Here is a 13,590-nt window from a genome sequence, read left to right as displayed (position 1 = left end):
GCTTCGGGGGGGTTCAGGGTACGACCAAGCCCCCAGGTTCCACATTCTAGCCCCCAAGCCTGCTGATCCTAAGCCCCCAGGAGACAAACGCAAGTCAGCAGGTACAAAAGACAAAGCAAGACAGAGATGGTGTGGGGACAGAGCCCCAGAAAGCAGTTTCCAGGCTCTCGGCCTCATGTGGAGAGGTGCTGGCTCGGATAGTGGATGGCCGTCAGCTGTAGCCATCAAGCCATTGGTCACTGATATAACTGCCTTGGCTACGGAGGGGAGCCGAGGAGAGTGAAGGAGGAGACTGAAGGGGAGTAAGGAGAGTCGAGGACAGTTGGTCGGTTGGCGGCAAAGCGGACAGCAGGTCGCACGTCGTGTAAACCCAGCCTCCAGTGAGACCATAGTGGTTTGACTTCCCTACCTATGGCCCCCTGGGTGTTCCTTTTTGGCCTCACCCTGTCCTGCGTTCTTATGTGGGGAGCGGGAGCAGAGACCCCGCAGGCCGCCCCACCGGACACCCCGCACGACAGATGGCTTTTAGGATAAAAAGGTTTCTGCTCCTGGCCCAAATATGGCCTAACAATAAGTAATATGCACATAGTTCAGAGTCAAAACTTTAAAAAACTGGTTCCCACCAACACCACCAATTTTTTTTCTTACCAGAGACAACTGCTGTTTCTCTTGAAACTGATTTACAATATTGACTTTGTTCCCTAAATAACATGCTTGTTTTGCTACTTCTTGAATTTGCAGCTCTAGGTATTTATTGATTTTTGACTCTTTCCTCCATCCCACCACACAAGCGCACCTTCCCATTCCTTATCTTTTCATTATATTTTAGTTACACCAGTATTTCAAGTTTATATTAGTAATTTATGAGTATTTTCACTTTCCTGTAAAACTTTTTGTTTTTCCTTGAAATTTGTAATTGCCATGTGTGTTTGCTTTGTATTCTCTGGACTTATCACCAAATTCAACCCCAAGCTCTTTGCTAGTAAAACAGGGCCCGATTGGCACCCCATAGTAAGGGCCTCTCCTGACCTTGGCCTCACCTTTCCTTGACTTACCTATAGCTTATTAACAATAGATCAACCCCCTGTGGCTGGAGCTCAGAATGTCCCCTGTCCCACCCAGTTCCCTGTTTTTTACGCTGACTGTTAGGCTTATTGATCACAATCTCAACTGTCCAGCATTCTTTCCAGGCTAGTCCCATCATTGTTCTTGGGTTCTTGATTCCACCAGAGAATATCACTGTAGCTTCTGGAAGAACACCTAGATTTTCCTTTAAATACCCACAGCCGGACTGAGAATGTTAAAGTAGTTTTTGGTGATGTTAACCCGCCCCGCTTCCTTCTCAGACCATAAGTGCTCTGATAATAAAAGCTTATTCTATGACTCAATTCCTGTGTCGGTCTATTGGCTGAGTGGTCTATTGGATGAGTGGTCTGTTGGCTGAGAGGCAGCAAGAGCCTTGGACTTGTTTGGCCTCCGGTTTCACTACCATGTTTCCTAGAAAATAAGCCCTAGCATGATTTTTCAGGATGACATCCCCTGAACATAAGCCCTAATGCGTCTTTTGGAGCAAAAATTAATATAAGACCTGGTCTTATTTTCGGGGAAACACGGTAGTTGTCTATCTCAGGATGTAGAGACACAGCAAGTAGTTTATCAATTCCACTTTTCCCAGTTCTTTTAGCCTGCTGCATATTGAACTAGTTCCCCCCTATGTTCAAAGCACAATGATTTTGGGGGGACAGACGGGTACAGGGCAAATTTCCCTTTGCCTTCATTCTGGGGATTCTCTCCTCTTCTGTTGTATTGTATTCCCTCCTTTCTCTATCCCCTCTCTTCATCTTTCTTGATTTGGTAGAGCCATTCATCAGCTTTCTGGAGGTGTGTCGGAAGTAAACTTTTTTGTTGCATTTCCAGAAACATCTTATTTTGCCCTATCATGTGGTTAATAGCATGGCAGGGTGTAGAATTGTAGGTTGGAAGACACACACAAAATAAAAGCTGAGATAAAGATAAAATAAACAATGTTTTATTGTGCTTCCTGTGCTGGCTTTAGCTAATATCTCAAGGCACAATATATACTTAGAAAAAAAAACATATCATTATCCATTGTATATGAATATATATTTCAAGTAGTTTTAATAGTTTTGAATTTTTTTTTAAGAAGGAGTTTTTTAGGGTGATAGAAATAGTCTATGTCTTTTTTGTTTTTTAAGGTTTTATTGGGGAAAGGGAACAGGACTTTTATTGGGGAACAGTGTGTGACTTCCAGGACTTTTTTCCAAGTCAAGTTGTTGTCCTTTCAGTCTTAGTTGTGGAGGGCACAGCTCAAGTCCAGGTCCAGTTGCCGTTGCTAATTGCAGGAGGTGCAGCCCACCATCCGTTGCGGGAGTCGAGGAGTTGAACCGGCAACCTTGTGGTTGAGAACCCACGGGCCCGTGTGGGAATCGAACCGGCAGCCTCCAGAGTTAGGAGCATGGAGCTCTAACCGCCTGAGCCACTGGGCCCGTCCCAAGTTTTGAATTTTTTTTATTCACTTCTTGTCAAATCAGTCTCTTAACCTATTAATTATCTAAGAGTTTGTTAGGAGTAGGTAGCTTTGTCGTTTTCTTTTTCGCTTGCATTAGCATTGTTAGAATTATCTTTAAGATAGAATAGAATCCCACCCTAGGCCCCAGCTGACCATATGCATGTGAACCAGCTCAAGAACAGTACTGTAACTATTAATCAACAAAACCCAGGGTAAACAAAAAAAAGAACAGAAACTCCTAATATCATCCTGTCTAATAAAAATTCAGGTATAATATGATTAGCTCTTGTCATTTGTAGCAGGTCTATACTAGCCATTTTATTTATCTTACAACAAAAAAACCCTATATTTTACAAAACTGAATCTTGGCACCCTATTTTTAGAGCATTATGACGGGGTTTTGCCCTATTATCTTCTACATAACAGCTTTATTGAGATAATTACGTAGCACACAATTTATTCGTTTAAAACTTACAGTTCTCTGGTTTTTGGTATATTCACAGAGTTGTGCCGCCGCCACCACAGTTTTAGAACCTTTCTATCACCTCAGAAAGAGACCCTGTATGCTGTTGCTCCCCATTTCCCTCCAACCTTCCAGCCCTAGGCAACCACTAATCTACTTTGTGTCCTTGGATCTGCCTCTTCAGGACAGTTCATGTGCATGCAGTCATACAATATGCGGTCTTCTGTGTCTGGCTCCTCTCACTTAGCAAGTGAGTTGAAGGTTCATCGTGTCACAGCAGGTGTCAGTATCACCCCTCTTTATTGCCAAATAGTACAATAGTCCAGTGCATAGATGTACCACATTTTATTTATCCATTCATCATGTCCACTGATGAGCATTTGGAGTATTTCTACTTTTTGGCTGTTATGAATAATATTGCCACGATCATTTCATGTACAAGTTTTTTTCCCGTGGACATATATTTTCAGTTCTCTTGAGTATATATCTAGAAGTGGCATTGCTGGATTTTAGATAGTAACTCTGCGTTTAATTTCTGAGAAACTGCCAGGCTGTTTTCCAAAGCAGCCACACCATTATATCATCCTTAGGTTATTATTTTCCTTGAGGTTATCTCTTGAGAGGAACTATTGTGTAGAGGTTAAGATCTCAGACTTTGTAGCCAGAGTCGGATTTGTATTCTGGATCCCTCATTATTGCTTAATGTTTCTGTGCCTCAGTTTCCACATCTGTAAAATTGGGATAATTATAGTTCCTACCTCACTGAGTTATAGACATGCCTGATAAAAGTGCTATGTAAGTGATAGCTATTATTGTTGTTATTATCCATAATTCACAGTTTCTTTGCAGGAATCTTTTAAATACTTATCCGTATTGTACGGATTAATTGAACCTGTATAAAATCTGTGAATCTACTTAACCATGCACAGGTAAGTCATAATAGATCACAATATTCTAAAACTGGACAAATAAGTAAAGACACCTCTGTTACCCTCTACCTTTATAGAACTCCTACTGAGGATCCCCACAGGCATTGCATGACAGGTGACTATGACGTGTACCTTGCAAAGTTACTGAATTTTAAATATTCATTAAGCTTCATTTCTTATTCATGTTAGATAAGAAAATTATTAGAGTCTATATTTATTTCCTCATTCCCCAGCGGCTCTGCTCCATCGGAGATTTCAATTTAGAGGATAGTAAACAGATTAGAAAACTAATGGAGTAAGTAAATTAAGACTCTTACTTCACCATTTTGCCTAAGGCAATCCCTATTCAGTATAGTTCACTTAACATTAAATCTTCCTTCTGTCTCAAGAATCCTTTCTCAAGTGGCTTTTGAATAAAATGCAATGTGTAACTTTGTAATTTTCAATTATTTTAACATATCTTAAAAACTGAAATATTAATGAAGGGCACTGAAAAAATGTGGGTATTATAAGGTGGATGTTTTTGCTTTTTTGCCTTTTGGTTAATTTTCTGAATTTCAAAATAATTTCTGATGAAGTTGCAAGAGAAATTGGTTTCTCATTTTTGGTCCAAATAAATAGAGCAAAGGAAGGTAACTAACTGTGCTTTCAACCTAAGTTTCAGTGTTCAGCTCACTCACGCACCTTGCGTGGGGTAATACAAACTTCACTGTTCTGATGCTTTTGCCTTATGGGCTTTGAGATCCTTATAAGCCAAGGGAGGGCTGAGTATATTTTTAGATTCTGCTGGAACCTTTCCAGAATTATGATACATTATAATCAAAATATCTGTTTCATTTACATTGTTGCTATCAACTTTTACTACACATTGCATTTTAGTTAATTTAACTATTATTTTATTTACTCTGTTAACTTCCATTTGAACAATGTATCAACAAAAGAACGGTTTGTCTTTTTACCATTGAATATTAAAATGCTGTACGGAATGGATATTTCTAACTCATTTATACCTCAGCCTTATCGTTTAGGTAGTATTTATCACACCAGGAGTGAGTACTATTAACGTCACTCTTGTAAATACTGCCAATGAATCAGTCAGTCTGTTTCTCTTTTTTTTTTAACAGCCTTGAGTACTACTAGACTTAAACTAGATTCATTGGCAGGATGTGGAGGAGGAATGCTTTAGTGAAGAACGAAATATATTGAACACATATTAGTATGTATCATGCACTGTGCTGGTTGCTTCATACTCAGTACCTATTAGTTCTATCCTTCAGAATTAATGAAGAATTTTTACTGCTCTGTGATGACTTCCTTTTTTGCAAATTTCCTATCTTGCCAATTTCTCCAGCTGCTTCCCTCTACCGCAAAACCAAAGCAAACAGACATCGGAAACTCCCTTTTCAGTTTCCATCAGTAGAAGTGAGGTTTTTCCATCCCTAACTAACCACCCTAAACAACAATTTTTCAATTCCTCCCTCCTCTTTTCCCCTTCTTGGACTTAAGAGAAAAGACAGAAATGAACCTCAAGAACCTGTGTGTTGGGTTGGCCGGATGGCTCAGTTGATTAGAGAAGAGTGCGAGCTCTGAACAAGAGGGTTGCCGGTTCGATTCCCACATGGGCCAGTGAGCTGTGCCCTCCACAACTAGATTGAAAACAACAGCTGCTGCTGAGCCCCGGGAGAGGCGGCTGGATGGCTCTGTTGGCCAGAGGGCTCAGTTGATTAGAGCGTAAGCTCTCAACAACAAGATTACCGGTTCAATTCCTGCATGGGATGGTGGGCTGCGCCCCCTGGAACTATGATTGAAAACGACGACTGGACTTGGAGCTGAGCTGCGCCCTCCACAACTAGATTGAAGGACAATGACTTGCAGCTGATGGGCCCTGGAGAAACACACTGTTCCCCAATATTTCCCAATAAAATAAAAATAAAAATAAAAGTAACTGTGTGGGTGGTATTTTAAGAAATAGCCATTTGTTTACATATATGGTGATGGAAGGAGAACTGACTATGGGTGGTGAACACAAAATGTGATTTTTAGATGATGTAATACAGAATTGTACACCTGAAATCTATGTAACTTTATTAACAATTATCACCCCAATAAACTTTAAGAAAAAAAAAAAGAGCCATTTGATTGTGGTGATTTTCATTGTTTTACCCTGTATTAGGTAATGTCTTAGGCCCCACTTAATATTTTATGATTAAAACACCTGCTTTGTGCTAGATTCAAAGATTAATTAAAAATAAAAATATCTCCAGTCTTTACGGTATTTCCCTTCCCCCCCCCCCAGCTTTATTGAGGTATAATTGACAAAAGGTATTTTACCTAAAAAGGTGTCTTCATTCTAATGGTACAGATAATTCCTGCCAGGATATCCCTAATTTACAGTGTTTGATCAAAGTCCTGGTAATTCTTCCTTTGAAATGTCTCTTTGCTCTCTGCCTTCCTCTCTGTTCCTACTTCAGCCTGCTGGATATTTTGATTACAGTGTGCCTCGATGCTCCAGGCTGTTCCCAATTTAAAATACCAGATGTCCAGCACAAGGCAACCTGAAAGTGAGGCTGCGTATATTGGTATACTGTGGTCGTGTAGCTCAGACATCCTGCAACATAACTGATGCATTTTCCAATATCTCTTTAAATTTCCTCTTGTTTGGAATATGAGAGAGTGACAATTCAAATGATATTCTACTGAGTCTTTATAATCAGAGCATTAAGCAAACTCACAAATTATAATTCTCTCTAGAGATTGTAATTAGGAATTTAGGGATTATGATTAGGATTTTTAGCTATCGTGTAACCCACTTTTTTCTACTGCTGTATTTATGGGAAAGTTTGTTTATTCTCACTCATTTAGTAAACAAAAGGAGCCTAGCAGAACAACCTAATGAATAGGTCTTGAGAATGGCTGATTTCTCCCCAGCTTCATTGGGGTGGCTCTGTTGATTCAAAATCTTTTAAGTAATTTTCCTAACACTTTCTTTCCCCCCCCCTCCATAATTCTCCATTTAGTTGAGCAACTTGCATCTTAAGGAAGAGAAAATCAAACCAGATGCCAATGGTGAGTAACTAAAAGCTAGTTTGAAAACAAACTTGATTTATTTTAGTATTTCTGTTTTGACATAACTATCTTGAAAAATATTATAAATGTACTAGACATGAGGCTGGCACATACTGGCAGTAATTAGATTTGGAAATCAACAAACTGAATTGTTGTGTTTTATATTGTGCTTAATGTAAATGTGAGGATGCCTAATTGGATTATAAATTATTATATTTATTACTAACCATGACACTATACTGCCAAAGATTATTTGTTGTTTTTAAAAATATTTCTCAATTTGAGATGAGAACCTGAGAGTTAACCTATTGTAATTATTCTGAAACCATGTACCAAAAATCTAAGATTTTCAGTTTTTGATGATGTACTTAATTTTATGGGTGGGGGTGGGAGTGGAACTGTAACATTCACCTCACTCTGAATTCACGTACAATCTGTTTTCTGTATGTATTTTGATAACTACAACATTGTTTGAATATACATTTCTATTAATCAATTTATATACATAGAATCTTAATGGCATTATTGAATTCATATATTGATGAAATTTTATTTGCATAGATATTCCTCTATTGAGCATCAAGGTGATTTCTGATCATTGACTTCTATAATCATCTTCCTATAATATTTCATAAGTATTGATGCTGTGAGGGAAATCAACATTAATTTTTGAGGTACGGTGAGAGGACTCCAAATAGGAAAGGATTAAAATATAAGCAACAGTGTTCATACCTTTGTTTATTTAGGAACAATAACATGTTTTTATCATGGCTTGGTTTCCTCATTGTTTCTGTCTCATAGACTTGAATTGTCTCAGCTGTTGGGTATAGGATGTGATTTTGAATGACAGCCACTTTGTGTCTGATAAAGGTGCTGTTGTCAAGACCAATGCTAATGCAGAGAAGACAGACGAAGAAGAGAAAGGTAATACAGCCTGAGAGCTATATACGTAAGGTTCTACAGTCTAAGAGAATGGATTGTTAAGAGGCTTCATTTTCACACCCAACTTGGCTTGACTTTAATGGGAGTCACAGTGCTAATAGAAATTCAACATAGTCATTGGTGAGGAATTCTAATTGTTTACATTTTAGAGAAATTTTACTTTGAACACTGATGAACTTCAGCAGCAGCCGGAAATATTCCTTATGAATATCTTATACAGGGCATTATAAAATAAATTTAAGTTGCATCCCCATTGTCTAATAAAATTAAACCTAATGATGTTTTGACACATTTAACATGAATAACAAGATGCGAACAGCTTATATGATATCAAGATACAGACTTTTTTTTTTTTTTTACATTGTAATATGTTTGTTAAGCTAATCATTTTAAGTTTATATTGAGTGCAAATTGGGGAGTAGATATTTGGGTCTAGATAGGAAGGATAGATAACCTCAGGAAAGGAGGGTTGTTAGGAATAGAGTTCTGAAGAAGAATATGAGGCATGAGGCCCATGTGGATGATATGAAAGTCATAACCTTTGTCTTTAATAAAACAAACGATTTTAACAAACAGTACAATTACTATATTTATAAATCAAAACTATGATATACCTTGAATTAGAAGTCCCAGTACAAATGTTTTTGCTTAAAACACCAATGGCATTTGAATTCAAATGAGCTCATGATGGATTTCATTGACTTTTAAAATTCTTTGCTGTCTTTTTTTGGACAGAGGACAGAGCTGCTCAGTCATTACTCAATAAGATGATCAGAAACAACCTGGTCGATAATACAAACCAAGTAGAAGTCCTGCAACGGGATCCAAACTCTCCCCTCTACTCAGTGAAGTCCTTTGAGGAGCTTCGGCTGTGAGTATCTGTTTGCTTTCTGACTCTCCCCTTTGTGTTTAGATAGCCATGTAGGCCTATTATCTTTTTATTATTTTTTTTATCACAGCAGAACATTTTTAGCTAACACAAGTTTAATAAAATAAAAATTAGCTGCTTTGGGCTATTAAAATTTCCAGGTAATCTAGAAAAATTTTATCTGCACTTACACATTGTGCTTAGCACAGTTCAAGTATTATCAGTTATAAACTGTATGCAACAGCAGTTAAAAAGAGAGAAAAAAATCTCCCAGATATTTGGCTTCTTTCCTCAATCAAAGAGATTGGCTTTCATTGTTAACTCTTTTTCTAGCAAACCACAGCTTCTCCAGGGAGTCTATGCCATGGGCTTCAACCGACCATCCAAGATACAAGAGAACGCGTTACCCATGATGCTTGCTGAACCGTATGTGCCCTGACAGGACTCTGTCCCATTTTTAATTTTCTACTTTTTAAAAACCTTTATTATTTTCAAAAACTATACTAGTATTATATGCTCATTTTAGAAAAGTTAGGAAACAATGAAAAATGAGAAAAAAATAAGTCATTTGTAATCTCCCTCCCCCACACACTATTAATATTTGGAATAGAGACTTCTAGGCTTTTTTCTATATAAATGTGTATAGACATATACTTTCTTAAAAAATGGAATAATATAAAATGTTTAAATGCTTTTTTAAAATTCTATGATCCTCTTTCTATGTTGGTAAATATACATTTATATCATTCACATACACCATGATTTCATTATATAGATATACAAAATTGATTGTGTTGAATATAGCAGGCAAAAACCAAACAAGGTTCTAGGAGACCAGAACAGTACACTTACTAAGGCTGCTTTCTGGTGCAGTGCTTCTCACAGTTTCATAGTATATGAATCTCAGGAATTTAATAAAATGCAAATTCTGATTTCATTATATTTGAGGGTGGGGACTGAAGTTCACCATTTCTAGTAAACTTCCATATGCTGCTGCTGCTGCAGCTGTCACCACTATTTAGAGTAACAAGGTTCTAGAGCATGACAAACTTTTTATAAAAATCTATCCCTATGTTATATATGATTATGTAAAATTACACTGCATTTAACCTTTAACTTGAAACTTTGAGCATTCTTAAGATGAATAAATGGAAGATTTATTAGATTGTTTCTCATAAGTCATTTGTATTTATGGATCTTGATGCTTTCATAGATGTTCATTTTTAGATGCCAATGTAACAAAAGACATGAGAGAATTATCTAGTACCCTTTCTTCATTAACAAATATTTATTGAGTGCCTGGTTTGTAACAGATAATATTCTAGGCTCTTGGATACATTAGTGAACAAAGCAGACCAAAATTACTGCCCACAAGGAGCTTACATTCTAGTTTGGAGTGTTGGAGTATTCTTAAAAATAAATTTAAAAAATAAATAATAAATAAATAAAATATGTAATATGTTAAAAGGTGATAGACTGTAAATATCTACCACTGAATTGTACACTTAAAAATGGAAAGATTTATGTTATATATTTTATAATTTTTAAAAATTAATATGTCAAAAACCACTGAATTATACATGTTAAATTGGTGAATCATATGGTATCTGATTTCTATCTCAATAAAGTTTTTCTAAAAGGTGAGAAGTACTAAGGAGAACATGATGGGCAAGATTGGGAATACTAAAGACCTGAATGCAATTTTATTCCCAACATTTTATTATAAAAATTTTCAAACATACAACAAAGTTGAAAGGATTTTACAGTGAACACCCAAATACCCACCACCTAGATTCTACCACTAACATTTTACTATACTTTATCACATATTTATCTACCAATACATCTTGTTTTTTAAGGCATTTCAACGTAGGTTGCAGTTTTAAATCAAGTGGTTAGGAAAGGAATCTCATCAAGTAGGTGATGTCTGAGCAAAGGCTTGAAGGAGAGAGTTGACATGTCATCTGGGGACAAGTGTCCCAAGGAGCTTACAGCAGATGCAGAAGATCTAAGAGGGGAGCATGGCTAGCATGTTTTCATAGCAGTATTGGGGCTATTGTGGTGGGGTGAAGTACGTAAGGGAGAAGGTGTAGGAGATGAGAGCAGAGAGGTAATGGGGAGCCAGATCAGGGTACGACCTTGTAATGTGAGGGGGATTTTGCCTCTTGGGATATTGATTTTAAGCTGGTTATTAAGAAACAAAAGACTGAGAAAGAACCTTAGACCTTCCCCCTTATCTGCCTAAAGGAATTCAGATAGAAAACCTGTTTAAAGGAAGGGAAACTCACCGTAGCATAATATAAACTAAATGTTGCAGACAGGGAGAAATCTAGCAAAGCTTGTTTGTTGAACTTCCTTCTATGTCCCATTGTTTCTGGGTGGCCCAGCAAGAATTTGTTTGCCACATGTTTACGCTTTCTGTCTACCTGTGAGTTGCCTACCTTTCCTTTGAAAGCCCAGACCTCTGCCACTCTTCTGCTTTGTCCAAAATGACATATAAAACTCAACTGCACAATGTGTGTTCAGGTTTCATATTTTTTGGCACCTCCGAATGAACATCTGTAAAAAATCTGGGGCATTTGCTCTTGTCAATCTGTCTCATGTTGAGTATTATCCCAGCTAGAAGAACTTAGAAGGTGGGAGGAAAGTTATTTTTTGCACCCCCACAAGGGCATTATAAGGTTTTTAACTTTAACTCTGAATGAAATCAGGAGTAATTGGGAGGTTTTTGAGCAGAGAAGTCATATAAGCAGACTCACATTTTATAAGAATCACTGGCTGCTGTGTCAAGGCTAGATTAAAGATAAAGAGTGCTTTAAATCCTACCATAAAAATCTCTCTGTAGTGCTCTGTACATATAGCTAGCATATGTAACTCTGCTACAGAATCCAGGGCCTCCTGTAAATTCTGAATACTCTTTAAGCTTTACTTTTCATTTTTATTAACTGAAAGGATAATTGAGATTTAAGCTCCTAAACAGTTTGTTTTCTTGTACAGCCCGCAGAACTTAATTGCCCAGTCTCAGTCGGGTACTGGTAAAACAGCTGCCTTTGTGTTGGCCATGCTCAGCCAAGTAGAACCTGCAAACAGATACCCCCAGGTAAGGACTTGTGAATTTGGGTTTTCTGCTAAAGTGTAGCTGGAAGGGAAATGCTATTGGATGGATTAAAAGCCATGTTTTGTATTCCTTTTTACATAAACTATGACCCCTTAAGTTGAGCACAAACAACACAATTTATCTTCTAGCAACAATAAAAATCCTGTTTCCCCTTCAATGGTTGTCCAGTTCTGGGATACTGCTGATAGGCTTGGCTCCTTTAGCAGGAAAAACCTCCTTCATCTACGACTATTAGCCATTAGAAGGTTGAGAACTTTCTAAAAAAGTAAAAAGGAAGCTAATCTCCAAATGGAATTTCAGATCCTTACATGTAGGTTTTGGTATTCCAGTGGTCAATAGATGTTTTCAAGTGTCTTTACCTAGCCAGAGTTCTAACTCCCCAAGAATTCTAAGTTACAATTTTTGCAGGTTAAAGAATCCAATGGTGTGTACTTTATATATTCTTTCCCTCAGCCTCAGTTGGAGGAATAAATAAATCCTAATGGTATTATAATTCCCCATTGCAAAAGACGTATTGTCTTGAATTCTCATTCTGTATTCTTTTTCTATCAGTGTTTGTGCCTCTCCCCAACGTATGAACTCGCCCTTCAAACGGGAAAAGTGATTGAGCAGATGGGTAAATTTTACCCTGAACTGAAACTAGCTTATGCTGTTCGAGGCAATAAATGTGAGTATGAATATGTGATTCTAACTCATTAATGTAATAACTTATTTTTATTTTGAAAAATTTAATATATACGTAGTAGTTGAAATAATACAATGAATACATGTGCCGTCCACCTAGGTTTGAAAACTTCACATTTTGCCATATTTACTTTACATAAACAAACTATTGTCTTTTTTGTGTGTGTGTGTGCATTCAATACACACAATAGGTGCGTAGTGATATCCTAACCTTTCTATAAAATATTAATGCAAACATCAAAACACTTGCATTTGTATATGTATGTATATACTTTTGGTGAACCATATGAAAGTAAATTGCAGACATTGTAGCTCCTTATTCCTAAATACTTTACTATGCATCTCATGATGAGGACATTCTTCGGCATACCCATAGTACCGTCACAACCAAGATAATTAACAGGTTCTCTAATAACTAACACCTAGTCCATTTAAATTTTTCCCAGAAGTGTTTCTTTATGGCTGTTTTTGAACCAAGATCGAGTCAGTGTATGTGCATTGCATTTGGTTATTATATCTCTGTTTTCTTGCAAGCTAGAATAGCCCCCTCCTCACATTTCCCTCCCCCACATCATTACATTTGACTTTTTGAACGCACCGGACCAGGTGATTATACAATGTTCTAAATTCTGGATTTGTTTAATTGCCTTATTTCTTTTTAATACCATTAGAACAAAAATGTTCTAGAATATTCATGGCAATAATAACAACTCTAGGAGCTTATTTTAATTTTTTTTAATTCATCTTTTCTACTTTTGTTTGTTTTACAACAAACTGACAATATTTAAGTAATTTATATTTTGTTGGAAGTTTGGTTGAGTCCTATAGATCTTTAACACAAACCTGTGACATTATGACGCACAGAAATCTACTCTGCGTTCAATGTCCTAATGCCAACTTGAAGTCATTTCTGAAGAGAAAAGTAAGACAATAAAACTTAGTGAAAAATTATCATAAGACATTTAAAATATTGCAGTTTGGATTTCAGTT

General features: G+C 37.0%; 1 protein-coding gene across 2 annotated transcripts in view; it reads left to right on the top strand.

Moving 5' to 3' along the window:
* LOC308489440 (ATP-dependent RNA helicase DDX19A) overlaps positions 1 to 13,590 on the top strand; it is a gene marked incomplete at its 5' end in the record, with an annotated part of 45,601 nt that overhangs the window by 1,207 nt on the left and 30,804 nt on the right. The window contains 6 exons of one of the 2 annotated variants that reach the window (XM_081030543.1): positions 6,940 to 6,988; positions 7,859 to 7,912; positions 8,666 to 8,801; positions 9,132 to 9,224; positions 11,796 to 11,898; positions 12,469 to 12,583. In XM_081030543.1, the coding sequence (XP_080886669.1) occupies positions 6,940 to 6,988; positions 7,859 to 7,912; positions 8,666 to 8,801; positions 9,132 to 9,224; positions 11,796 to 11,898; positions 12,469 to 12,583 (550 nt within the window). The remainder of the gene's footprint in view (positions 1 to 6,939; positions 6,989 to 7,858; positions 7,913 to 8,665; positions 8,802 to 9,131; positions 9,225 to 11,795; positions 11,899 to 12,468; positions 12,584 to 13,590) is intronic. The other variant, XM_081030546.1, reaches the window with a different exon arrangement.

The sequence above is a fragment of the Rhinolophus hipposideros genome, assembly GCF_964194185.1.
Source record: "Rhinolophus hipposideros genome assembly, chromosome: 21".
NCBI lineage: Eukaryota > Metazoa > Chordata > Mammalia > Chiroptera > Rhinolophidae > Rhinolophus > Rhinolophus hipposideros.
Note: the sequence above shows the minus strand (reverse complement) of the source record. Positions and strands in the feature narration are given on the sequence as shown.